Raw genomic sequence first — 27,694 nt, 5'->3', positions numbered from 1 at the left:
ATTTAAATTTAATGATAGATATAGGGTTATTACAACATTCTTCATCCAACTGAACTCGGATTGCAATAATACATCAAAGGCTTTAAAAACAATCGGTAACTAACATCTTTAATAATGTCAACATCAATGAAGTCGGAACAATTTAATGGTTTTGATAACGGTAACTGTAAGTATTTCTTGAAGCTGAAATGTCTTGCAATAATGTATGATCAACAATGAAACTTTTTTAGGCCTACTTATTCTGTTGTTCTCGGGGCTACATGTGGTGGAGCAGAGAGTTGTTCTAAACAGCTCCCCGACGAGTGGTGTCTGTAAGAGACTTGTCCATGTAGTATTGTCAAAACACAGTTTAGAATCTATAGACTATTGTTTTACATTCATTAACAGTTTATGTAAACATGAATGTGTTTCTTCCCACTAAATGTCTAGATTTTGACGCTGGCTTAGTGTCCAGGAAGGGAGGAATCATCCAACTACGCCCTAAGGGAATGAATAATAGCTTATGTAGCTCTGTCTACATTTCATTTCATTATTTATTCGGTCTATTTCATACATGACAAAAAAAAACTTAAATTGTTTCCATGGCCCATGTTTTTCTGCCATGAATAACGTCGAAACACCGGTTCTCGTCAGATCACAAAAGTTAAGCAACGTTGGGCCCGGTTAGAATATGCGAGTTAATCAATCTAAATAGAATATGTTCATATTTCATTATGAAGTAGTGATTTGCGATTACATGATTTGTCAATTACTTGCGTTGTTATTTTGCATATGATTTTACATTTTTTGGTTTTTTTTTTGTTTACCGCGTACAAAAACGGATATTTTAAGTGAAATTGTCACAATTGACAGTTTCCATCAATTTCAAAATTACACCAGTCATCTTTTTCAACGTCGTGAATTGTCCGCCCTCATTATAATATATTTCATATTAGCGAGAAACCAACATAATTATGATTTCATTTTACTACAGGTTGTCAATTGTTCTTTAATCGTCTGTCACAAGTCCATTCTGCCATTGTTCAATGACGTCATGTTTTTGATTACTTTTCTCTATTGTACTAAAACCACGTGATGATTTTGATCTTCTCGTCGGTGATATGATATTGTTGTCAGTTGTATATTATTGGATGTTGCGAGAGGAAGTCACGTTCAAACGCAATTTACAGAAGGCATGAGTAAATGGAATCTTGTCAAGATGGATTCCCGCCTGAATCCAAGAACTTGCTCACGTCATCATGATATACCAGGCACCTAAAATTAAACTACAATTCAAATTAAGGACAACTATGTCTACAGGAATTTATATCTCATCTCTGCTATTTATTCTGATAATTGTTGTTTATCTCGTTGAAGGAAATATTGGAATCTTTTGCGATGATTTGATCACGGCAGACAACATCAATAACGACAATGATATCATTATTTCAGTCAAGCATCCTGAATTGGGAGAAATTCAATCATACGAAAAGGGAGAGTTATATTTAGGTAAGAAAAATTGCTTATTAAGTTTTGATTATGTAATGATAATACAGTAATGATTATGGTGAAATTTAATATGTAACAAGTCAATGAGTATTTAAACTTAACAGGCTTACTTTCAAAACATAATTTATTGATTAGCATTCACGCTCATAGAATTGACTTTCATATTTTTTTAAAAGTAATCAATAAACACACTCATCGATGTGAATGTCCACTCTAAGACCTTCCACTTTTGTGCATCAAATTAAAGCGTATGTTAATTTTATAAACACAACATAATAATACAATACTAGAGTATAAATTGATTGGAATGCCATTAAGAATACTCAGCAGGCATCTTTTTAGTTTAGAAAATTATCCAAAACAACCTTGTATGTTGCATCCTTTATTTCGTTAGCTATATTAGTAGTAATATTACATCACTAAAATCATGAATAGTTAATTCCCCAAACATAATGGTGACCACGCGCTGCGTCATGACATCCAATACGTCACACAGAAAAATAGGTAGGCCTAGTAGTAGATGTACCGGAAGAGAAATTTTATTTTTATATCACTGGATAATATTTACTACTAACAGTCAGATTCAGATTCGATTTATTAGGTCATTCAGACATAGTACAATGATAATTGTTGACAGAAAACACAAGCAAAACAATACACACATAATATTTACATTCATGATCAATGGAACTAACAACAACAACTGACCAAGCAATATAAATTACAACAGACCCAATGACCTATTATGACATATTATGTACGGTACTAGACTTCTTATTTTTTGTTTTAGTTGTTTGATCCATCATAGATAAAGTAATAAGTCCAAATATATTTGTTCACGCGATAAGGCCCAGTTCGCGAGCTTGTCATTTGTTGTTGACCGGCTTGAGACAGAGGCCACTGGATATGAAGATGGACCTATAGGCCTACATTCTAATTTATAGGTTCTATTATTCTTAAACTGGTTTCGTCGGTATAAGGCGGTTTTGTAATTTAAATCTGCTTTAAACAAATAGGCTTAATTATAGATAAATGCCCACGTTCATACCAAGCATAAACGCATATCATATGAAAACAAAATTAATATGGCTGTCCACTTCATTAACAACAACGACATTGTATATTGCAATCTCAACTTAACTATTTACATTAAAATTACGTATTCATATCTTGCCGTCGTGGCGTTTAACAATTGACATGCGAGGTGATTGTTCAATATAGGTATATATTATTACCTTCATTATCACCCATCATACGACTGTAAACAAATGCACAATATACACCAGTGAAAAGGACAAATTCAAGCCATTACACATTCTTAATATTTAAAGTAATCTTCCAGTTATTGGATCTCGATATGTTATTGATACAGTGTTTCCGTATAACATATTATCAATTTTGTTAAAGAAGGGATACTATTGTTAGCTATAATAGTTACTTCTTGTTGGCCATTTGTAACATCGTACGTACATTTAAAAAGACGTAAAGAAAGATCGATAATAAATTGATTTTATCATTATTAGTCATTAGCATATAGGCATGAATACGAATGTGCTTTACAATGTCAATGTTCTGTCGGCATCACTGGAGTTTGTCTGTTTGTAGTTACAAATTCGGTTAACATGATTTTATGTTGCTTTATTATATTATTACAGTTTAAACATATCTCTCTGCTTTTAGTTGATATACAGGAGGAATAACAATATAATGTTATAGAGAATAGCTATATACTGTATAATGTACTGTATGTGGGTCATCTTGTCAGTACTCGCTGTCTCGTCTCATCGCTTATGTTCTTCGTATTCTCGGTTCATACACTGTTTCGAAGTAGGCCTATATTTGATTAATTTAAAAATATTAGTTTAATTATATTTCTGGGCAACAATTCTCAAGATTGCGATTTTTCTCCTCCTATTCCTTAAATATAAAAATGTTATTTTGATTATTATCATTAGGAAAAGATGAATATTTTATTAATTTGAATTGAGTTAGGTATATTCAATATTATATTTTCATGATAATAGTTTTTTTATGAAGAGAATCTATATCTCAATTGTAGGCCTAAAAATTCCACATACAACTGGACGATGTTTTTTTATTTTTGATTACGTAATATAATATTATATGAAACGATGAATATTCATTAGACCATTTAGTATTATTATAAGACATATACAAGTACTGTGCATTGCACTTTAGGCCTGCACAAGTGTGTTTTATCTAAAAGGTATAATGAGTGAGAGACTGTATAAAGACTTGATAATCGCTCAATTGGCCGTGGCATCCTTGACAGACTTATCACCAAGTAAATTAATCTTCCAATCACATTATGCAGAATGTGACTTTTTCCACTATATCTATATTCAGTTTATATTCCCATCTATCTTTTAGTCAATTAGAAGACAATTCAAATTATTTCGATGGAAAAGATGACCAAAAAGAGCAAATCTAGTAGGCCTACATTTTGGCCAATTGACAAGTGGACACTTGTTTGTGTCTTTAAGGTGTCCCCTTAATAGAGGCTTTGCTATTTTTTTTTTTATTAATGCGCTGCTATCACAGCATTTAATTGGTCTAATAAAACATATCGGAAATTCGTATTTTGTACACTATTTAAAGAACGAATAAATATATAAGAACATTATACACACTATACAAAATATATATTGATATTATAGTATACATTTGTATGGATTAGGCTATATTAATAATTTCAGTGAAATGAATTGTGTTTGATAACGAAAGTCAACAGAAAGACAGATTAGTTGTAAATAACGTTCATCATATGATAGTCCTTTAAGGCCAATTTACACAGACGATCAGTAACGATAAGATGAAAACCGCGCGTCATGTTTGTCTCACGTATAAAACATCGCTCGGCGGCGTTTTCGTGTAATAAAAGCAATAGTAATAGATCCTATATTTTTTGCTTTCCACTTACTATATCACGGCTTACCGTTACCACTCGTCTGTGTAAATTGGTCTTTAATATCTGGCAGCTAATTAACTAACATGATTTTGTATTCTATGGTGTGTTAAAAGGTGATCTAAGAATGTGCTCCTTTAAAGAAGTGTGCCTATAGGCCTACTATACATATTAAGCGATGGAATAATAATACAAACGAGTCGAACATCATGTCCAAGAAAAGTTTATTAATTTGAAAAACCACTTAATCTAAAGCTTTTATATTTATCAAACCTGTAAGCGGCGGTTTCATCGCTATAACTTAAATTAGAAATAAATAAAAACAAAACAATTCTCTTTAAAGAAACAAAACGTAAACACAAGCATGAAGCATAGGTCTATTAAGGCTAAATTTTGCCCATTAAGCTTAGATTTCGCCCATTAAGCTTAGATTTCGCCCATTAAGCTTAGATAACTAAACAAAGACGTAGTGTATTATTCGAATATGACAATAATTTGATTCACTAGTGCCTTACCTTATCGGAAAAAGAAAACGTGAACACAAGCACGAAGGAATTGGTTTATTAAGGCTAAATTTCTCCCATTAAACTTATAACTAAACAAAGACGTAGTATTATTCGAATATGACAATAATTTGATTCACTAGTGCCTTACCTTATCGGAAAAAGAAAACGTGAACACAAGCACGAAGGAATTGGTTTATTAAGGCTAAATTTCTCCCATTAAACTTATAACTAAACAAAGACGTAGTATTATTCGAATATGACAATAATTTGATTCACTATAGTGCCTTACCTTATCGGAAAAAGAAAACGTGAACACAAGCACGAAGGCATAGGTTTGTTAAGGCTAAATTTCTCCCATTAAGGTTATAACTAAACAAATACGTAGTGTATTATTCGAATATGATATTAATTTTATTCACTAGTGCCTAACCTTATCGATTTGTTATATTAAAGAAACCGGGACATAAATAACAAACCGAATATAATCTTAGCAGCAGTTATTGCAATATCGACCAAAGTAGCATATATAAAATATGTATGTAAAAACGGAACAGTGTTTTGAACATAAAAAAATAGAAGAATAATTTTTAAAAAACGGTAGTGTACTTCCTAATCAAGAATTGTACATTACGCCAAACATCATTATGCATTTATCGATCGTTGACAATAAAGAGTGTTACCATGTGATCTGTAAAGACATGCACTTTGTTAAGAAGCATCACTATCACTATTGTAACTGATGATCTGCATTATCTTATAAGCTTCCTTATATATTTTTAATTAATTTTTTTGTTTGCAAGTATCATAATAACTAAGTTTCTATTGGTCATTCATTAACTCTTTGCAATAATATTAATATAATAACAACTCCCTGAATATACTATACAAGCCATATTGCTAATTTCGTATTATTATACATAGTTGCCTAGCAACATGTTTATGGCAACAACGAGCATATAAAATAAAGTTATTTTAAAATTAAATCGATAAGAAAATAAAGGAATAATTCAAACATGCATTTTATAACCTTTACAGAACTGGGATAATAGACATTTAAACCGACAATAATTAAAGGTTAATGAAATTATTATTTTTTAGTATTTTTATATTATTATTTGAAGCAGCATAATTGTATATAGAGTAGCTTATAGTTTTTTCACATGAGTTATTGGACGAAATTTAAATGCTATAAACAGTTATATGAAATGGGTCAATAATAATGTAGACAAAGGAAACAGTAGCCAATTGCGCAAGCAAGTGTTTTGAACATAATACATTGGTATTTCTGGACAATCTATTTGAGCGTAAAACCCTGTATACACTATCAAACTAGTTTGTAAAAAAAGTGTAACGTGCCCAAATGTGGCAGCGGTATGCCCAGATATAGGGTAGTGATATGACATCATCACGTCAATGTATGGGCACATCATGGGGCACAACATATTTTTTGTCAGTGTAGACAGAGCTTAATCAACATCCCCGCAAGCCTCTCGGCATCTCGCACTTCCCGGATTCATTCCAGTGCATGTGTATTGCTTTAGTTCCAAGTTCTCGTTTTATGTTCCCTAACCTAAAAAAGAATGAGCTACCTTTCATTTTGTTAGCACCTACAATGACCACCTTTTGTGGCTGTGCTCAGTAAGACATGAACAATGAAAGAAGCGGAGCAATCAGCTTTAAATCGTTGAAAATAAGAATTAAAGTGGTGGGGCTGATGTTGGAGTTAGCTTTAAAGCACAGGTACAGGCATGAATTTTAAATATAATATCTGCATTGTACATAAATCAAATATTTGTAATAATTATAAATCAAGACGAAAAAACATGAATTTTTCTTAAAATGGTCAAATACAAAATTTGGCTATAAAAACCGGGAAGACTTTTTTCAGTATTTAGGTCAGTTTAACATAAAGTAATAACATGTCTGGTGACTCCCAGAAGGTGAAAAAAGATGGTGGATATACGGTCGATAATTTTTGCTATAGCATGAAAATAAAACTCTGAAGTTGAATAACAAGGCCATATACATGACTGTAGTCGCGTCCTCAAATTTTAGTTAGTGTTTACCGACCGACCAACCGACCGAATAGAGATTTTACTGTCCCCCACTGGAAAGTGGGGGATAGTGTTTATTTTCAATAAGCTCGTGTAACACAAATAAAATCCCAAAAATGTTGAAACATAAGGGAAACTATAGATCGATAATTATTTGAATGTATGATCAATAGAAATGTTTTGCCCGCACCTGGCCTTTAAAGACAGCCTTTTGCAATAAACTAACAACAATTGCAATGTACTTTATGATTTTACAATGATGTTAACGGTCTCAATTATTATTGTCCATTCTAATCAAATGAATGAATTTAATTAGGTTGTAATAAAAGTCATTCAGGCCTACCGACATATGATATGAAGATGCTATCGGAACAATTAATGTAACTGTTATTAGTGACGTTACCATGGTACAATGACGCACTGATGCGAAAGAATCATGTTAAATTAATAATAGTCCTTTCCTATTATTTTATTTATATGTATGCCTATATTTGATGTAAACAGTAAACATGCATAATGATCATTATTTTTAATTATTACCTTATTGGCTTGTACATTAATGGCTCATGGTAGATAATGTCTGCAGCATCAGAAGACGATTCCCAGTCTGAGTTGGATCGAATTTTTCCCTCTTTCAACTATAAAACTTTATGTGACAAAAAATGAGTGTTTCAAACGATGACGTCATATCACTACCATATTTGGGCACATCACTCTTTTTTGTCAAAACAGTTTGATAGTGTGACAGAGCTTTACTTCATTTTAATTAATAACCGGAATATATCAAATGAACAATGTCAATTTTTACCTTTTGACCTTTATCATCAATCAGCTAATTCAGAAAGTACTATTTTTCAAATGAGTTATTGCATATATCACACAAAGACAATGTATATACAAGGAAATTAATATTCTTGACTTAAATTATATTTCGTGTAAATTGTTGGTTCATTATAAAAACTAGAAGGATTGTCTAAAGCTCTGTCTACACTATCAAACTTTATGTGACAAACAAAAAACGTGATGTGCCCATATATAGACATGATGATGTCATATCACTATTATATTTAAGCATATCACTACCATATTTGTGCACACACTTTTTTATCCAACTAGTTTGATGTGTAGACAGAGCCTAATACCTTCATAAGTTTATTAAATTGTTGTTAATGAAGATGATTGCTTTGTGTAACCGTACGTACTTTGGCCTACGGTCCTTAAAAGTAATTGATATCCTTCTCATTCAATAAATTGTTTTGTGGAGCGCTAAACAATATTGATATCATCTAAATTCTAAACATGTTGAGCAAATGACAAGGGGGTGGTCCTTGATGAAAATAATGATTCACGAATGATCTTGTAATTACCTTTAACACTGATTTACGTTGTTGTTGTTGAGCAAATGACAAGGGGGTGGTCCTTGATGAAAATAATGATTCACGAATGATCTTGTAATTACCTTTAACTTAAGTGATTTACGTAACCTAAACTATCAACCAATTTTTGTGACCAATGCCTTAATTGATAGCATTTAAATTTTAAATTCAATTTTTTATTTTGGAATCTCTGGTCCATAGAAAATTACGATACGACGTTTCTCTGTAGGCCTATAACCGAGACGATATGTATTTTAACAGAAAGTAAATTAACAGAAGTATTTTGACAGAAAGTTTCTGACACCGAAGAATCGAATGAATTCTACACTGTAAAAACATTGTGGAGCTTTTAAACACGTAGTTACATGTTTAGTGTGTTTAAAAACGAAACGTGTTTATAGCTACATGTTGTTTTCCTCCACTCGTTTAGCAGTCAACCACTGTTATGTTCAATTTCTCCACATGTTTAACAATCAACACGTCACTGATGTGTTGAGTTGAGTACAGACTACATGTTTAGAATGTGTTTAGAACCTAAACATGTTTAAGGCTAAATGTGTGGGAAAAGTGGGTACACAATACATGTTTAAAGATCTAACCCCTATTTTTAAAGTGTAAACTTTGATATTTGAGCCATTTTTAATTTAAACAAACTTTTACGTTTTGCAATTAAAACCTGATTACCAATCAATGTTAATTTTTAGATTACACTAGGAGTTCGGTTACATAGAATATTTACTGTGTCTTTGTTTTGTTTTACCCTAGTAGTCCTATTACATTTGCAGCATTTTGCTTGGAATTTGAGAACGGTTGTATGATCAATTAAGTCTAGATTTCATTGTCAAAGCACTAACAGTTATACTAGCAGTTGAGATCATATTACCAGAATGTTGTATCAGAAGGCCCATGCAACAAGTGATGTAAACAAGACTGCACAAAATCTAATCAGTTTCTGTTCTACAGTAAACACTTTTGACAATTATTTTAAGTACTCAACGGTTTTGCAATTGGTTTGTTTTTTTCCTTTTTAATTTATTTTTCTTCAGTAACGGAATATTGTACAAACATTTAATTTTATAAACGAATTGTGGGTAGAAATCCCCAATACCTTAAGAACAATTGACCAAGGAGATTTGAATCACTGCTATTATTATACACGGAATTCTAGGTGATAGAACACACGTTTTATTCTTTATGTCCAAAAGAACTTTTGCGGTTATTTTTGCAAATAGTTTAATTTTCATCAACTCTGACAACGTCTTCAGCAATCAGTTCACTCACAGAAGAATAAAATGTATCATGTCCTTCCTAGTAATGATTATTTTGGTTTATAATTTTTATAAAAAACATCGTTAATAAATAACTTGTGTCTATGAATAATGTATGAAGATAAGATATGCATGTGTGTACGTTAAATAAAACATAAATCATATAACGTATGTTTGAATAACCTTTTTTTGAAAACGTTACTTATTGGAGACATACATTATCTTATCAAAAATAAATTCTGTCTAAATAGAGTATGCTATACAAAGTGTTAATGATATATTTTATTGCTTCCTAAAGTCTTAATAACTAAAAACTATTTTAGGAAATGTAAAAATGAAACACTTTGTTGAAACATTGCCAAATTCTAAACATAATGTACCCAGATATACTAATAATTGGATACGGATTGTACACTTTCCGAACTGTATCCCTTAATTGTGCGAATAGAAATATCGCACCCCGGTAAATGCGGCCCTTTAAACAAGGCACTGACTATTGCTTAACGATTGATTTAGAAGCTTTGACCTTTGACATAAAATGTTAACCAAAATTGACAAAGACTCCGTTAATTGTGTCGTGTGGCATTACATGAACACATATTCTACTAACCTTAGTTAACAATCATGAATTAATAGAAAATGGAAATTATACTCAAGTGACGATAAAATAGATATCAATTTCAATTTGTTGGCCATTGGGACAATTCGACCATTACACTAATGAGAGCCAAGACATTTTGCTGAATTCAAAGCGACTAATAACTGATCAAATCAAGTAGGCCTATAATGATTATTATAACAGCTTAATTTAAAAGAAGTAAATGAGGTATGGATTGCGATCTTTTCTCTATATTGGTGACGTTATGTGTTCACGCTCTTCGCTATGTAAATACGGTATACGGTATATTTCAAATCATGCTCTTCTTATGCTCATAATTTATATTTATATACAGCTCACTATGTCGGTCGGTCGGTTGGTTGGTCGGTCGGTCGGTCGGTAAACACTAACTTGAGCACGCGACTGCAACCATCTATATGGCATTGTTCAATGGCTGTTCGAACAAGTCTAGTTCAACACACACTCAGATTCAAACGTGGTCATTGATTGTAATCTATTTCAGTTCTGCTTCTATAATCGCATATTATATAACTTTCCATGCCACTCCTCTGGTCAAGGTGGGCCCTGGACGAGAGAAGCCCTTGATCAATGTTAGGACCAATCAAAGGTGCTTTAAACAGTCCTGGCTTAGTTTCATCCACCATCCAGATGAATGGAAAAACTAATTGACATTGTACGACAGACGTCGGCCTAGAAAAAAATATAACTTAGGCACCGTGTGTTTCACATTGATCAATATCTATATATATTAATTTTAGAGTTTTAGTTTTGTATTCGCAATTGGAAATCTACCACAATAGTATATATCCATGACGACCATACTCTCATTAGTCTATATTGAACGCGAAAATGTGTTCAAAAAGTCATTGTCGCATATCCTGCTTATGGGCATTGTGTACGATGATGTCTATCTAAAACCAGAGTGAAACTATAATATACACTATATTATATTGTTGCCTCACACAGTGTAATATCATTGCTTAGTCTTTGTTTATGATTGTATTCTACAATATTACAATGTAATTTAACCTTAAATAGGTTCCTCGATGATGACGTCATGAGAAGTAAAAACAAAATGTAATTCAATTGAATGTGACTCCCAGTATAGACAATATCGCAAAGTAATTCTCAACTTAAAACTATTCTATTTTAGTCTATAAATTGTGTGAATGATATAAGTCTATGGATTTTCTCCATCCTGCAGATGTTCTAAGCTTTACGTATTTAGCAACAAGCATTGCTTTATGCGCATGCGTATTTCCAACCTATTTCTTTCTTTTTTTGGAAATTACATAATGTCTATGATATTTTATTTCACCTTCGCAGATTTTATTAACCGTTGAAGTAAGATCTCATAAAAAGAATAAACAAATATGTAAACTATAATAAAAACAATTTTCAATATTGATTTCATTTAGAATGTTTATATAGTCGATATTATTGTTCGTCTTTATCACCAGGCTATAGTTTAATACCGATGAAATCAACATCATAAACCTTTGTTCTTTTTTTGTAACCATGTTAAAGGGCCAACTGAGACACGTTTACTTGTAGGTTGGTCCTCATTTTATGCTCTGTATTATTTGTATGGAATTGGTTAGAAATAAATATTTGTTGAATTGTATCATAGTATTTTTAAAATGTTACATTTCAATGAAATGTATATATTTATTTTAAATTGTAATATATTTTAATCTGTTCATAATCAGTTTTATCGTTGAATCTTTTTTTAAAGTTTATTATTATTATTGTTAATGTTATAATATTGTAATTTTTGTATGTTTAAGGGTTCCTACTCGACAGTGATTTAGTTCACTTTTGGTTTTCCCTTTCTCACGTTATTTTATTTTCTTATCTCCTTGTTTTTTAGACGAATAGGGCCGGGCCTTAAATAAAATGTTTTGGCGCAATTGAATATCATACTATTTCCAAAAGAATAGGAAACCCCAATTTTGTTTCATTATGATATTGTTAAGACAATTTGTGTTCATTTGTTTTCCCAGTAACTTTTCAAGTATTAAATGCTGCTATTAAATTAAGAAGTTTTGTATTAGTATCAACGGATGAAGACAGACGTTTATATTTTGGTGACTTTTCTCATCCTCTTCCGTACGACGTTTTTAATGTAGATGACTGTGGACAACAAAATACAATAAGAGGCCTTTTGACTACAATCCCGGTAATAAGATGGTCAGTACCCACACAATCACATGACACATCATATGAAACTCCTCGATGTGTTCTATTAAGGTAATGTATGTATATATTGTATATTTTCTTTAGATATACAAAGAAAATGCATGTTGATTGTGAAAGAATATTTTGTTTATTTCTTTAATTTCAGAGCTAAGATAGAGACAAATATTTCATCATATATACTTTCAAAAAGAATTTGCCAAAATGGTAAGTTTTAGTGTTCTTTAACACTCGATTGGTTCTTTTACATTTTGAAACATTAACATTATACCGTATTAATAAATCTGACACTCGGCGTTAGTATTTTGCCTAACATAATTTCGTTTAACTTCCAGTAATATATAAGCATCGGTTAAGACGAGATGTTGAAAACGTTTCATTTAAAACATGTTCAAGTGGATGGCATAGATTTGGTTCCCGCTGCTACAGTATCTTTCACAAAAAACAAGATTTTCCAACAGCGTCTGACACTTGTACATCTTTTAACGGTAGCTTAGCTATTGTGAAATACCAGAACGAAAGCTCGTTTATAAACGAGCTTATACAAATGAAGTGAGTTTATTTTTCATTTCCAGTGTCATTTTTAAAGTAGAAACAATACCAACAACAGACACTAACCAGAAAACGTTTTAAACGAATGAATCAGACAATTGACTAATAGTAATCTCAAATATTTTATGGATTAGTTGCTAATCTAAAACATGATTATCATTGAGTACTGTAATCATACTTAAATCCGACATATTAAAAATACTTAATTTACTGATGTATCCATCCAGATATGATGACATAATATAATATAAATTGCAAAAAAAAAAAAAAAAAAAAAAACATTAATATAAACCAAATTGTTAGTGTTGAACATTTTTTTTAATATTCAGTTCTAGTTTAGAGGATACTTATTGGATAGGTGCAAGTGATGTGCTGTACGAGTCGGATTTTATATGGACAGACGGTACAGAAACAACATTTGAAGGTATATAATCCGAAATGAAGTATCAAGTATCAAGTATAATCTTTATTCGTTCACACAAGGAGAAAATTACATTGATCGTTTTAAAATAAATCATAATTACATTATTTATAACAACACGAAACAATACCAAATTTAAAAATTCACAAGAACATATTATTCCATGTGAATGCTTCTTGATAAGTAGGCCTATAAAAATGATCCAAACGAATGTTTATATTTTTTAACATGAATTATTTAATTTAAAAAAAACAAGTAAAAACATAGAAAAGTTAACGAAAACTAAATGCTCAATCACAATGATCCTAATCACCTTCATCACCTAAAGCTCTGTCTACACTATTAAAAAAGTGGTATGTGCCCAAATGTAGTACGGTAGTGATATGGCCAAAATAGTGATATGACATCATGTCCATATAGTTTGATAGTGTAGACAGAGCTTTACGCGGTGACATTTTTAGAGAAACTAGACATTTTCTTTTGATATTATTGATCGTTAGACTGGTTTGAAGGATGGCCTGAGCATAGATATTTTGGAAGACAACCGAATGACGACGGGTACAGCGACCAAGATTGCGTTGAACTTCGCAGACAGTTTGTCATGCCAATGAAAGGTTACAGTTTTGCTAATAGATGGCAGTGGAATGATATTGCCTGTGCGACGTTAAATGGATTTGTCTGTCAAATACCTTGGGGTATGTGCCTTTGCAATTTAAACTGTATTTAGTTAAACCGAACTATAATATTTTGAAAAAGTAAGTCTACTGTCATGCTTTATTCAAAACGACCTATAATAACTAGTTTAAACGCAATATGAATAGTGGTGTCTTATTACGTTATTGGACATTTCTTATTTATAAAGTAAAATTGAAACGCTTGTTATTGTCAAAGCCATTTACCTATTTTCTATTCGTAACCTACATTTATTGATTTTTTTTTATTAGCAATAACGAATATGATATTTTATGTCTACTATTGTTTGCGATTTTATGTTATAATACTATTTTTTGTGGTTTATTTTAACAGCATAATTATAATAATATTTTGAACGTAAAATCGAAGACAGCGAAAAGGGATTAATGCTAATATTTATAAATATATTTTCACATGATTATTTGAAAGTTTTAATATTGTTTTTGACAATTATTATGCTACGTAAATTATTTTGAAAATAACCTAAGCAAATATTTTTACATATACTTAAAACACAATCTTTTTTTTTTTTAAACTATATTTAATGAGGGTGATCTATCCAGCTATTGCTGATCATTAGGGACCCTCAGAGGTTCACAAGACAACATATACACAAGATGCTCTACATAAACAAAGTCTTATTACAAGTCTTTGGGAGTGGAGTAAATTGGTCCTTAGAATCCTGACATGTGACGGGACTTGAACCCAGGACCCTTGGAGTGGTAGCAAAGCATCATAACCACCAAGCCACAATTCCACTCCATGCTTATTTGTAAAGATACAAAGTAGTTTGATAAATAAAACTTAAATTTGTCAGCGAAGAACTGCTTAACTTTGACCTAAGCAAAAAGTGTTTTTTGTTCAGCAGCACATGCACATTATGCAGACTTGTTAATTAATTAATTAAAATTATTTCTAGGTTCTACTCTCAATTTATTCTAATTCATCGAATGTTAAAGATGTATTGTCCCCAAAAATATGAAAAATAAAGATTAATATAATGAGACTTTGAATAGATTATTTTGTCATTTTAATCAAATTAATCACTTCTGTAGAAAAAAGTGAACAAAATAATGTTTTCACTTATAAAATGACAAAATAAATGGTTAAATTCAATCAAAAATCCATTGGCTGGCAGCCAATTTGACTATTTTTTGCTTTAAATTACGTTACTGTTTTTTCAGGTAAATACATTTTTTTCGATATAATTTTTGGTCAAAGTGGATAACTATTATGTGACATTAAAATGGCATATTCAACAGAATTATTTTAATAATTATTTGTTCAGGGAGACAATACATCTTTAAGGTTTAATGAATGTATCTTTTTAATTACAGGTGGTGTTGAAACACAAGAATCGGATCTAACGTTTTGTAACATAACAGTAACTGGTTCATCCGGGTTTGTAACAAGTCCTAACTACCCACAACCACACCCAAATGACGTCACCTGTTCAACAAAAATCGTCGTCCTTCCTGGACACCGAGTGCTCCTGGAATTTCAACATTTTATTCTGGAAAATGAAAGAAATTGTTTATATGATTTTGTGCAAATAAGTGATAATACAAACAACAGTAAAGTGTATTGTGGCAATTACACGGAGAAAGAAAAATTATTAACTTTCGTTTCGGAGACAAATTTTGTTGATATTAGATTCGTTTCGGACGAATGGGTGAATTTTAGTGGATTCAACGTTAGTTATTCATCCCAGGAAGGTAAGTAGAATATCTTATCTTATTCCATTTTGCAATAGATCAATCAATTAATTAGCAGCGTAATATACCAATAAATACTCAAACTCACTCAAATGCTATATTAATGGTTTCATTATTATTGTTTCTCCTTGAGAACTACACGGTAAACTCCCCAATTAATAGAGGCCTCTCCTGAATAGTTTGTGTCGAAACAAAAATATTAGTTGATATTTTGGTTAATTTTAGTTACCTACAAGTGTGACGACCCTGAATGGATTCCAATACAGGGGAAATGTGTAAAAATTGTGGACACTCCTCAATTGGACTGGGAAGCAGCCGCGCTGGCGTGCTATAATATTGGACATAAGGGTACCCTAGCATCTATTGAAAATAGAGAATTACAGGAATTCCTCCAAGACAAACTTGCACAAGACACACAACTAACAACAACTACGCACTATTGGTTATCTGGTACGGATCGTGAGAATGAAGGTGTATGGAAATGGAAATTAGGAGACCATACTACTGACGTAACATACACAAGTAGGTATACTTAATGTAAAAGACCTATTGACAGCTGAACTCATTGTAAACAAATCTTTCTGTGTAGGCCTACGCTCAGTTACCCGAACCCCCTCATTACTGATCACTACGAGCATCAAACACAACCTATTTGCTTCTAAAGCTTATATAATAATTACTTATTAAACTCATTTCTTAGTCGTTCAAGATATTCTGTTTATTCACTAAATTATTCTTCTTTTTATTTAATATAATAATATCGATGTTAAAACATACACACTTCTTGCTTCAATAAAACACTCCAGTTGGTAACGTGGCAATATATATTATAATTAGTTAACTTGAAAAACATATACATCTTGTGAGATTTCTATAAGTTATTTAGTATGTGATCAATAAGCAAAGAATATACAGTATATCAGATATTTTAAAATCCAAGGATGCATTGCTGAAGAACGATCATTTTTATGGTATTATGGACCTCAATGGAAACACATGAAATAAGCAAAAAGATCAAACCAATAAAGTAAAATAGCCAGAAAAAATACCGAGCTAGGATAACACTAATCCTTCGTCAAGACAAGTGAGAGCCAATAAGAAGGCAGACGGGAGCTGCCTGAATGGATTATATAGAATAAAACTGGTGAATAGTGGCTAGAGAGAATAATAAAAAGACAATACTTAGATATTAACAATTTATATTTTAATGTATATTCTTTGATACAAGGCCTTTCTTTATTATAAGAATGATGCTGACAATTATAGATGTGCATATAGATCATTTACTGAACATCGGTTATGGAAATTAGTAACCAATTCCATTGAATGATAAACTACTCAGTCCAATAATGATAAAACTACTAGTCCATTGATTTCCACATACATGAGCATCGTAAACACTAAATTATTGTTGGGCTTTGTATGATCTTTATGAAATAAGTAGTACCATGGCAATCTAACGACAGAATGCTGAGCTCCGGAGATAATTGGTTTATCTGTGGCTGCGACACGATCAGGTCCTCGATCGCGCGCCGCGGAGAATGTAGATACATTACCGTTGGTACTTGTCGCAGCCAGACATAAGATCAAAGGACTGTTAGGAGTTCCTATCTTAGTATCTTGGCAAGGCGAGCTCATTGTCCTGTTTTTAGATTGCCTTGGTAACACACACGATGTCTATATTATAAATAGTAAATTGTTCCCCATAAAGTTTAGTATATTTCGTTCATGTATCGACTGCCGACCTTCTATCCCTCAAATGCACTTTGCATCATTATATAGCTTTCGATTTTCGAGAACCGAGGACCTATAGCAACTACACAATTAAATACATCATTTCAATTCACTGCTTTTGTTATGATGTTGGGACGCGTTTGCCCGTTTTCCGTCATTTGGTAGATTTCGGCCCATGCAATGGCATATCCCCCACAATGCGTAGAATAGGTTTATTTTTAGTCGCGTGCAACGCGACTCTACAGCTCACTATGTCGGTCGGTTGGTTGGTCGGTCGGTAAAAACTTACTTGAGCACGCGACTGCAGCCATCTATATGGCCTTGTTTTTTGATTTCCACTCAGCAAATGTGGATATTGCTTGCAAAATTCCAGATAAAAAAAGAGCTCTATCCCATTAGAAACATTTCATCTACAGTATTTTCAACTAGAGTATTATTGCTTCCCCAACCTTGTAATATCATTAATTTGTTAATGGCATGTCTTGCCCATATTCCTTCCCACATTAAAAGCATAATACCGATATTTGCGGTCCATAATAAAACATAATGCTTCCTACGATACACTATTGTTGAATATGCATGTGGTATAGTATCTACAATAAAGTGGTTTCATTTAAAATCACCACCCGCGTTATTTATAGTGAAACTTAGTGGCTCATTATAGCATTACTTAAATGTCGTGCTTATTGGAGTACACGCGCAAATTCCGGATCAAATGTATATATATATTGTTTTTACAACGCACTATGGTGCACTGTTAGGTTCAAGTACTACACAGGTGATACAAATAGCACAACAAAGTCATCAATATTTTGATAGAAATATAAATTCCCATCTGTTTTTAATGAAGTTACAACAATTGAAACATGTCAATTGCGTCACAAGTGACGTAGATGCTTATTTTAAAAACTAAATATTAAATTGTTTCTCAATAATATTTTTGAAATGTACGACAAGAGTGAGAGAACATCGTACTTAAATGGTTAATCTTCCCCATGAGGTATCACGTCTAGCGGCAATAAACAAGCAATACCTTCATAATCGACAACATTGGAGTAGACGCGCACGCACAATCGGTGCCAGTATGGATTGTCAAGACATTTGTAAATGGTCATGAGATTACGCAATATATGACCATATTATTATAGCAATATTATCACAAAGAATGAATATAAACAGTCCATATTTGGGGCGTTCGGTTGTTTTTTTGTGATTTGGGATTATAATTACAAAATGATCGACTTTTATGCCATCTCGATGAGTATAAATTGTCACGCGTTATTCTTCGTAGTCGTGTCGAAATGTTTTAACATCACTCTCTTCGGTTAAAAGCCATAGTTTCTTCACATAAATTAAAAACACTTTCATATTTAGCTCTTTTAATGGATTATGATAATATTAATTAACCTTCGAGATTTATCACTCTATCATTATCGGATTGGTTCCAAGGTTGTAATGATTTCAATATCTGTAACCAAGCAACTTGTACAGTCTAATTACAGGATTTAAAATAGGCGCCTCAACCTACCTATGATTTATTTTAGGGAATAACTATTTTTAGACCCTTAAATTTTGGGTTGTATATTATTATTACAATAACAAATTCATAGTTTTTTCCATGAAGCATAATGAACTTGATGATAGAGATGTTGCCAGATAGGAGGAAGAGGAAGGGGGAGACAAGAAGGTTAAATTTTCCCGCACTTATTGCGGCGCTGCACGAGGATTTCCACATTTTCATTTAAATAAAAAACTAGCCTTTTCTTCAATTGCGTTGTTTCAACAAGAAGGAGCAGAAAGACAGCGTGGGTTTCTCCAATGTCAGGGTTATTGATCGATAGCTCGTCTTTGTGTAGCTGACTTAATCGAGCGCCCCTAGATAACACTGTAATTATCTATAGAGGTCTCATGGAAAATAATATAAATGTCTCTATTGTTGTGTTCTTTAGATTGGTTCCAGGGTTCTAGTGATTCACGCGCTCAACCTAGCAACGTCATCAATGAAGATTGTATGATAATGACAACTTCTTTAGGCAACAACAGCTTTGAATCATATTGGGCTGATGAGCTTTGTAGAGTGGAAGCCGGCTATATTTGTCAAAAAAATGCTGCAGGTAGGATTTTAAAACCAGCTGATTCTAATGTGGTGTCTGTCTAGAGAAACTAAAGTGCGGGGGCTGTTTAATATCAGCCGGAGGCTCATTTATAATCGTTTTGTGTAGGCCTAGCCTACTAATATGTGCTATCGTAACACGTACACGTCGAGTATGGTAACCAGTTTTCTCAAAACAAACTTAGTCGTGCAAACACGAGTTAACCTGTCCATCTTAAGTTATTGCTACAATGTCAGCAGCATAATTAATATAACGGCGTTGTTTTTTAAATGACGCAAATACATTTCAATTTATAAATTAATAATCCATTAATGATACTATATTAATAATGGATAGGACTTAAGTATTTTAGTGTTACATAAAGCCAAGGAAATCCACAGTAATTTATTTAAGAAAACACGAATTACTGGGAATAATCTATCTACCAGACGAAAAAGTAACAAATATATTCAGTACATTAGATTGATTATATTAGAGTAATTATAAAATGTCTGTCTCCATATTATTTTAATGTCTGTCTTTGGTTGCTTTTTGTGACGATTAAGCAAAGGAAAAATTTGTAATTTTCTCTATAGCAACTTATGATGAATGAATTTTAATTTTTATGAAGAATGATTGTGATAATGTTGTGCTTGAGGAATGCAGATGATGTAAAATGATTGATGAAAGAGGAACTTTTTCTCGGGATATCTGATCCTATCCAAACTCTTGCTCGACTCTTCCATCGATGCTTTATAGAAATGAAAAGTTATTTAATAGTTTTTCTGGAACCATTCGTAGAAAATTCTATTTTTAGTGACAACCACGAACAATTTTTTTTCAGTTATTGACGATGTCAATTTCGTATGACTAACCATACTTTCCTCATTTGGTAGATGGACATCATGCATCTATTTACTCCAATTTATTTTATATAGTATGATGGACATAACATTATAGCTTGCTGACGCCGTCATAATGAATTGTCTTCCCAGCTTCTCGGCTACAATATCAATGATTCGTGTTGGCATAATGGCGATATTAATTTCAGTAATTCTTCAATAATTGTGTGTTTGATCGATTTCTTAACAGAAGACAATTATAATTAGCTATGTTAGTTGCTGTTAAAAAACAAACATAATTTATTCTCCAGAAACCGACCTAGTTTTCCCAATTCTTTACTGAATTCCCTGATTTTATGTTGCCAAAAAGAAACCAGTTCTGTATATTAAATATTATTAAAATACTAGAATCTTAAAGACTCTGTTTGATAAGCGAGGATTGCTCTTGTTTTGCAAGTCTGCTAGTTACAGCCAGACATGTATCTAGTAGACTTGCAACAGTCTGTTCAACACTTTATAGCCTAATAGTGACAGCTACAGAATTGGGTGAAATTTACGCACGACGCCCGTACAATTTTCCAAAATTGACGCACCATATAAACTTAGCACCAATCCACAACTAGATTTTCGATATACTTTTAATAAAAAAATAACATATATGTACGTTTTATTTTCAGAAATAGAGGAAACATTATCGTATCCAACTGACATTTTTATAGAAGATGAATATGGAGTTTTAACGAGTCCGGATTTTCCAGAAAACTATTTGAATAACATGAATATTACATGGATTTTTGTGACGAAACCTGGCAATCAAATCGTACTTTTATTTCATACATTTGATATTGAGAAACAGCCGGAGTGTTTATACGATTATATTTTACTTAGTGACTCTGTTGGGAAAACAAAGCATTGTGGTAACAAGGCTGCAAATACTTATCGATACAATTCTAAATACAATATTTTGAATATAACTTTTTATTCGGATTATTCCATTTCTTTACGGGGATTTTCACTTTCCTATCAAATTGTTCCCGTGTGTCAAGACATACTGTATACATCCGAAGACGGCTCATTTCAAAGTCCACAAACCTTTGAAAACTATCTCAACAATGTTGATTGCTGGGTAAATATTAGCGTACCTTTAGACAAACGCGTGGTGCTACAATTTGATGCATTTGATTTAAATTTTGATACAAACTGTCAGAAAGATTTTATAGAAATATTTTTATCTTCCGAATATTCTGATCGAATTTGTGGAAATAGGACTAGTGAACTGTGGAAATTAAATTATGTATCCTATGCAAATGACATGTTAATCAGATTTCGGACTGACCAATTGGAAACTTCTAAGGGATTCCGCGCAAGATATTCATCAGGTAAGTCTACAGTTAAAAGTCTCTGTAAGACAAAACTACTAAAATATAGTAAATAATAAGACAGTAGAATCCTCCTGGGAAACATCTATTTAAAGGACATCTTATTTAGGGGACGCTTTCCCGTAAAACAACTGGTAATATGCTTTGATAATACAACATCTATTTATATTTTAATTCGAAAATATCAGCAGTATAGTTGATACTATACCAAACCTGTTCCAAAAGTTACAACTAGTAAATAGTATGTGCATAACGAATTTCGGTTTGGTACTTCGTTACAGATGAAAACAATCCTACTGTTCACATTATTAAATTTATTTTCTCAATAGTTAGTGTATCTGGCCAGGTAATTTATTATGCAGAAGTGGCACCGAATGTGACTAATATAACCAGCCTAGACTATCCTAACCCCTTTCCTTCTCTAACATTCCAAGAGACGTCGTTATTAGCCCCAACTGGATTCCACGCTACTCTCAACTTTACGGAAATTGATTTCGGTAGAGGCGCAACAAGTACCAGTGGGTAAGTAAACATCACCTGTCCCCGTCTCTCTAAATGAATATAGCACGCTAACTTTTATTGAAGATTATATGCCTGTGGCCTTTTTCCAAACCATTATTTTGAATGACGTAAAAGGCAATCTCTGTAAATGATACTGTGTACTAATTATATCACGCCTGGTAATTTATCCCCACTTTTACCACTAACCTATACTAAAAATACCGTATTAATTTAGCCCTTACGATTAATATGTTTACCAGTATGTAAATGTACAGTTTTTGCTTTCATTTAACTTGTAAAGGTGTTTAACGGACGTTGTTTCAATCATTGACTTTGAACAATATGGCCAAGAGAAAGTTTTAGCGACTATCTGCGATGGGCTTATTACAAATTTGAAAAACTTTAGTTTTACGTCAACGTATCATAAACTTGCTGTCCGGGTATTATCCGGAAGTGTAAATGAACCACTCAATGCTGGTGTCAAAGCATCTTTCAGGATCATCAAATGTAAGTACTTTACTTTACTTTACTGTCATCTTTTAACTTATCAAAATATGGAAACAATCAATGGCGGATTCTGTTACATTGCGGAAGTCGGGGTAAAGAATCACACAATTTCCCGGTGATTATTTTTTCTGCTTTTGACTCGGCACTTGCTTCTATTACGTTTTTTGTTTGTTTTTTGTTGTTTTTGTTTTGTTTTGTTTGTTTATTTTGGTTTTTTTTTTTGCTGAAAGGAATACATTCAGTGTTGTGTTTGCCTATACTTACCTGGTACTTGATAGCTTGATCCTTTAATCATGGGGAAAGGTCCTCGTCTTATGTCACTGATGATGCAGATACAACTTCAGGCTTTAGTAAATTACAATTTAACTGTTTGATATTTTCTGAGATTAATTCTACTCATGCATGACGTCACTAATGCTACATATTCAAAATCATTAACTTAAAGTTTTAATCTGAAATTACACAGAATAATGTTACGGTAGGTAGGAGGCGGTGTTAAAAAAATTCAGGATTGTAAAATATTATAACATTATATGGGGGAAAATGAATGATAGCAACAGTAACTGATAGAACAAGTCGAGGTCTTTAAAGATTCAATACACTCTCAGATATTCTCTCATTCTCTCTTAAGCATTGTTTAATTGGGTGATAGAGTTTATAGTATTGTAAATAGGCCAAGTATTAACAACAAAAATAGTGAGAAAAGGTTGATATTAATACTAACTATAATGCTCTGCTATAGCTAGTTTCAATCCCTCCCACTGTGTGAACTTGCCATTGTTTCTGGCTTTCACACCAGTCCCACTCTTTCCACTTATATTCCAAGTTTCCTGGACTTTCTGCATTCTCACTCCTGAGGACGATCAAAGTATATTGATCGAAACGTCGAGAAACTCAACAGTTCTTTCAGAACTAATACACGTGGTGTACCGCAAACTTTATATCAACATTTGATTTCGCCATGCAAACCTTCAAACAATATAATACTATACTAAGAAGTAATGATACTGTACAACCAGTAATGATTGTTTTCCTTAGCCAACGAAGTATGGGATCCAGGAATTTTGAACCCTATGGTCGTGAAAACAGCATGCGATGCAAGCCCATGCAAAAATGGAGCCGAATGTATTGTTGATAAATCCAGCTACATTTGCAGTTGCACTGAAGATTTTACAGGTAAAAATGTTATATTTCACCTTTCTCCAACAAGATCACTCAAATTTCTCAAGCCTATTTAATGAAAACAGAAACTGTTGGATTGTCGATACTTAAAATTTGTCCCCTTTAGATCAAGCTCCCACAACCAAGAATACTCCCAAATTCTTCAATAATAGGTCATGTTTACTCACACAACCTGAGCCATGTACAAGAAAATGATATGTTCTATATATACTTTTATTATAGGAATTCAATGCACAGAGCAGAAGATTTCATACATCTTAACAGAGCCACTATGGTCCGGAACACTGGCAATTATTGGTCTACTGTTTTTAATGTTAATCGCATTTAGGTTGAAAAGACGATGCAACAGGGTTTGCAACTGTGGCGTAGAGAAAGAGGTGGAATCTCCATTCAAAAGTTATGAAGGTGGAATATATTTACATTTTATATTATTCTAAAACCTACAACAAATGTTAATGTTTAATGTTACTACTTTTGAATTAATTACTATTTTAAGAATAAAAATCAAAACAGTAGAATTGCGATGGCAATTTCGACGTGTTCCTATTGTTCATTGTGATTCAAGTGAATCTGTAAAGCATAGGCCTATATTCCACTCGGCGAATATTCGCGCGAATCGAACCATCCTGATTTGGTTTCATTAAGGTCGGTGAAATAATAATACGCATGCGCCCTAGTCAACATTTTCCAGGCTAAAAACAGACCATCGTGTTTGTAAAGTTAAATAATAACATGATGAGAGAAAATCTGCGAGCATTAATAAAATTGACCCAACGGAGATAATTGTGATATAGAATGTAATTAATGTCATTTAATAATGTACACTAGGCCCTATTATTATTTATGTTGTTTTTATTTCTCAATAGATAATGAACCGTCCGCTATATTTGCTAAATACGCGTCCGATAATGACCCAACAGCCGATGCCTTTAGTTCATTAATACAAAGACTCAAAGCTGGTGCTACGGCTCAGGCAAAATCTGATTCGTCGGAAGTAAAGAAACCAGCACCACCACCTGTTACCACAGCACCAGCGCCTGTTACCAAAGTGCAACAACAAGTACCAAACGGCCTAGTACCACCTGTACCGAACGGAAAATTAATAGAAACCAGCTCACAGAGACCAAACGGATCGGTTCCAACTAATGGAGGTGTAATGGGCGGGCCGTGGACAACGAAGACAAGTGGTTTATTGAAAGTTACGGCAGACATAAATATTCCATTCAGAGCTACAACAAATAATTCAAATAGGAAAGCAAAGTTTAACCTGGACACACTCAAGAAAAAACACAGTTTCTCAAGCATTATTGTTAAAGATGAAATGTAAGTTTACAGTGTTGATGTCTTTACAGAAACTTATGTCAAGTTACCTTTTTTGTTTACCCCTTAAATGAAAATATTCAAATATGACACCTATTCAATATAAACAATTGTGAAGTATTCAACCTGTGTAATAACAGTCCTCCATCCTAGACTCCAGCATTATTGTTATCAATATAACGTGTATAAAGTGTAGGCCTACTCTTTGATTCTTGAATCTGATTGATTTTGATTTTCACAGGGACATTATACAAGAAGACGCTTTATAGGAGTGAAGAAGTAAGTGATCTCTGTAATTGTATTTCCTACCATATACCATGTGTGTGTTTTAACTGCAATAACTTAACTCGACAACAGGCAGAAAGTGGAATGTATCTGATGGATTAATGGTGTAAACCAAGAAAGAGTTCACTCTTCCTTGGTGTGAACGGCACAAGACTTTAATAATGATTGAATATATCATCATTATAAATACAATATGCTGAAGAAAATACAGCCATTTGTATGCTGATTGTTACTGACATTCTCCGGGGTAACTGAATGATTCAGTCCGGCAGGTCTTACTTTAGGCCAACTGGTTAAATCAAACTCTTGGCATGCATAGGCCTACAACTAGATTAATTTATGATTCAAACATTGGCGCGCATAACAGGTCATACGGCCTAAACAACCCGATGAAATACAGTCACTTTCAGTAAGTACTAATTTAAAATAATATGTAAATAAACATACATAACACATACATTTAGACCAAATAAGTAATATTTATGTATAACAGTGCACGTTAAAACAAAAGTAGATATTTCATAGTCACAGTAAATTATTATAAGAGATATGTTTATATGATTGAAAATGGTTTGTCAAAATATAATTTTAAAATAAGATGTTTATACTCCTTTAGGCATTAATATTCAAAATGACTTGGAGATAAAACCCACAAAAACTACAAACATCATGCCTTGTGTAATAAGATATATTTTTGCTAAACATTTATAAGCACTTTGTATCTTAATATTTAAAAAAGAAATGGAATTTTATTTATCTGGTATTACAGTCTATTGTTATTATCCCCTTGCTATTTTACCAATGCCCCTTGTAGGCTATTGCATGTGCGTGTGTGCAGAATTGTTGCTAGGCGGTGCGAAAGTGGTATTATTGTGTGACAAATTGTGTATACTCTACTGTTCTCAATGTTTTTACTATATAATTGATTTAAATATTTTATTTATTTAGAGTTCATTGTAATATTTAAATACGTACGGTTATAATTCAAAATCATATAAATAACTAAGATGAACATTATGTAATCACCTAATTATCCGATAAAATACATATAGTAGGCCTGTACGATTAAAAAAAATAACACGTAGACCTAACAGCTACAGTAGGAACTATTAGACGATTAATTTACACCTTTCTCAATATTCATTTTCAAACCTGTATTTGATAAATTTGTAAATACAATTTTCATTTTAAAGATTTTATTTCTGGGTTGCTTTTTATATGCAAATGTTAAAATCGTTTGTAAAGATTCTATGCACTTTTCGGACAATGATTTAGCACTTTCAATAAAACCTCAATTAATGCATATACAGTGTATTCTGTTTTCTGAAAATCAACTGAGTTTTCTAGATCTAGAAAAGTCAGATATCTAAGTTTTCTAGATCTGGAAACTCAGATATATCTGGGATCTGAGTTTTCTAGATCTGAGTTTTCTAGACACCCTACCTAAAGACGTCTACAATAAAAAGCTAGATAATCACCTCATTGCTATTGAAGCTCTGTGACAGCCATATTAAGAATCCCTGCATGCTATTCAACATGACGAATATGTATTGCATTGTCTCTGAATCATCAAAGATGACAATAATGCCAAAAATCCAGGGAAGTCCAACGACTGGAGTAAGCTGCAGCAAACCTCTTAAGGTGGTCCTGGTAATTACAAATTATTTGATTATTAAAGAATCTTTATTCGATTGGAATTAAGGAACCATTATATGAGTAATCAAATATGTTGTTGAACCAGGGAAGAGTTAACTCTTCCCTGGTTGAACTATGTCGTTGAACTTTAAAAAATGTTTTTCAGTTGTATATATAAATCCAAAGGCAAATTACTGAAAAAATGACAATGCTGTGGATATCATAAGTGGCTGGATCTCAATGGAGATACAAAAAAAAGCGAAAAGCTAAATCAAAACGATAAGTGAAACAGCCAGAAAAGTTAGCTGAGCTTTCGGGCAACACTAGCCCTTCATCGGTGCAAGTCAGTTGTATGATATACATATATATTTTAGGCCTATAGTTGTATATTTTTTATCGACC

The 27,694-nt window shown here is 32.5% G+C and overlaps 1 protein-coding gene across 1 annotated transcript; it reads left to right on the top strand.

The window, feature by feature from the left end:
- Nucleotides 1–977: 977 nt before the first annotated feature.
- LOC140056827 (uncharacterized) lies at nt 978–26,627 on the top strand. The gene is made up of 16 exons (XM_072102320.1): nt 978–1,488; nt 12,241–12,487; nt 12,582–12,640; nt 12,769–12,985; nt 13,315–13,409; nt 13,907–14,101; nt 15,437–15,814; nt 16,040–16,336; nt 19,498–19,662; nt 21,161–21,862; nt 22,192–22,384; nt 22,665–22,870; nt 23,909–24,046; nt 24,275–24,457; nt 24,919–25,375; nt 25,614–26,627. Exons 1-16 carry the CDS (start codon nt 1,239–1,241, stop codon nt 25,639–25,641), a joined length of 3,810 nt encoding a protein of 1,269 aa, XP_071958421.1. The 5' UTR covers nt 978–1,238; the 3' UTR covers nt 25,642–26,627.
- Nucleotides 26,628–27,694: the final 1,067 nt, after the last annotated feature.

Source organism: Antedon mediterranea, chromosome 8, assembly GCF_964355755.1.
Source record: "Antedon mediterranea chromosome 8, ecAntMedi1.1, whole genome shotgun sequence".
NCBI classification, from domain to species: domain Eukaryota; kingdom Metazoa; phylum Echinodermata; class Crinoidea; order Comatulida; family Antedonidae; genus Antedon; species Antedon mediterranea.
This window is presented reverse-complemented; position numbering and strand designations above follow the sequence as displayed.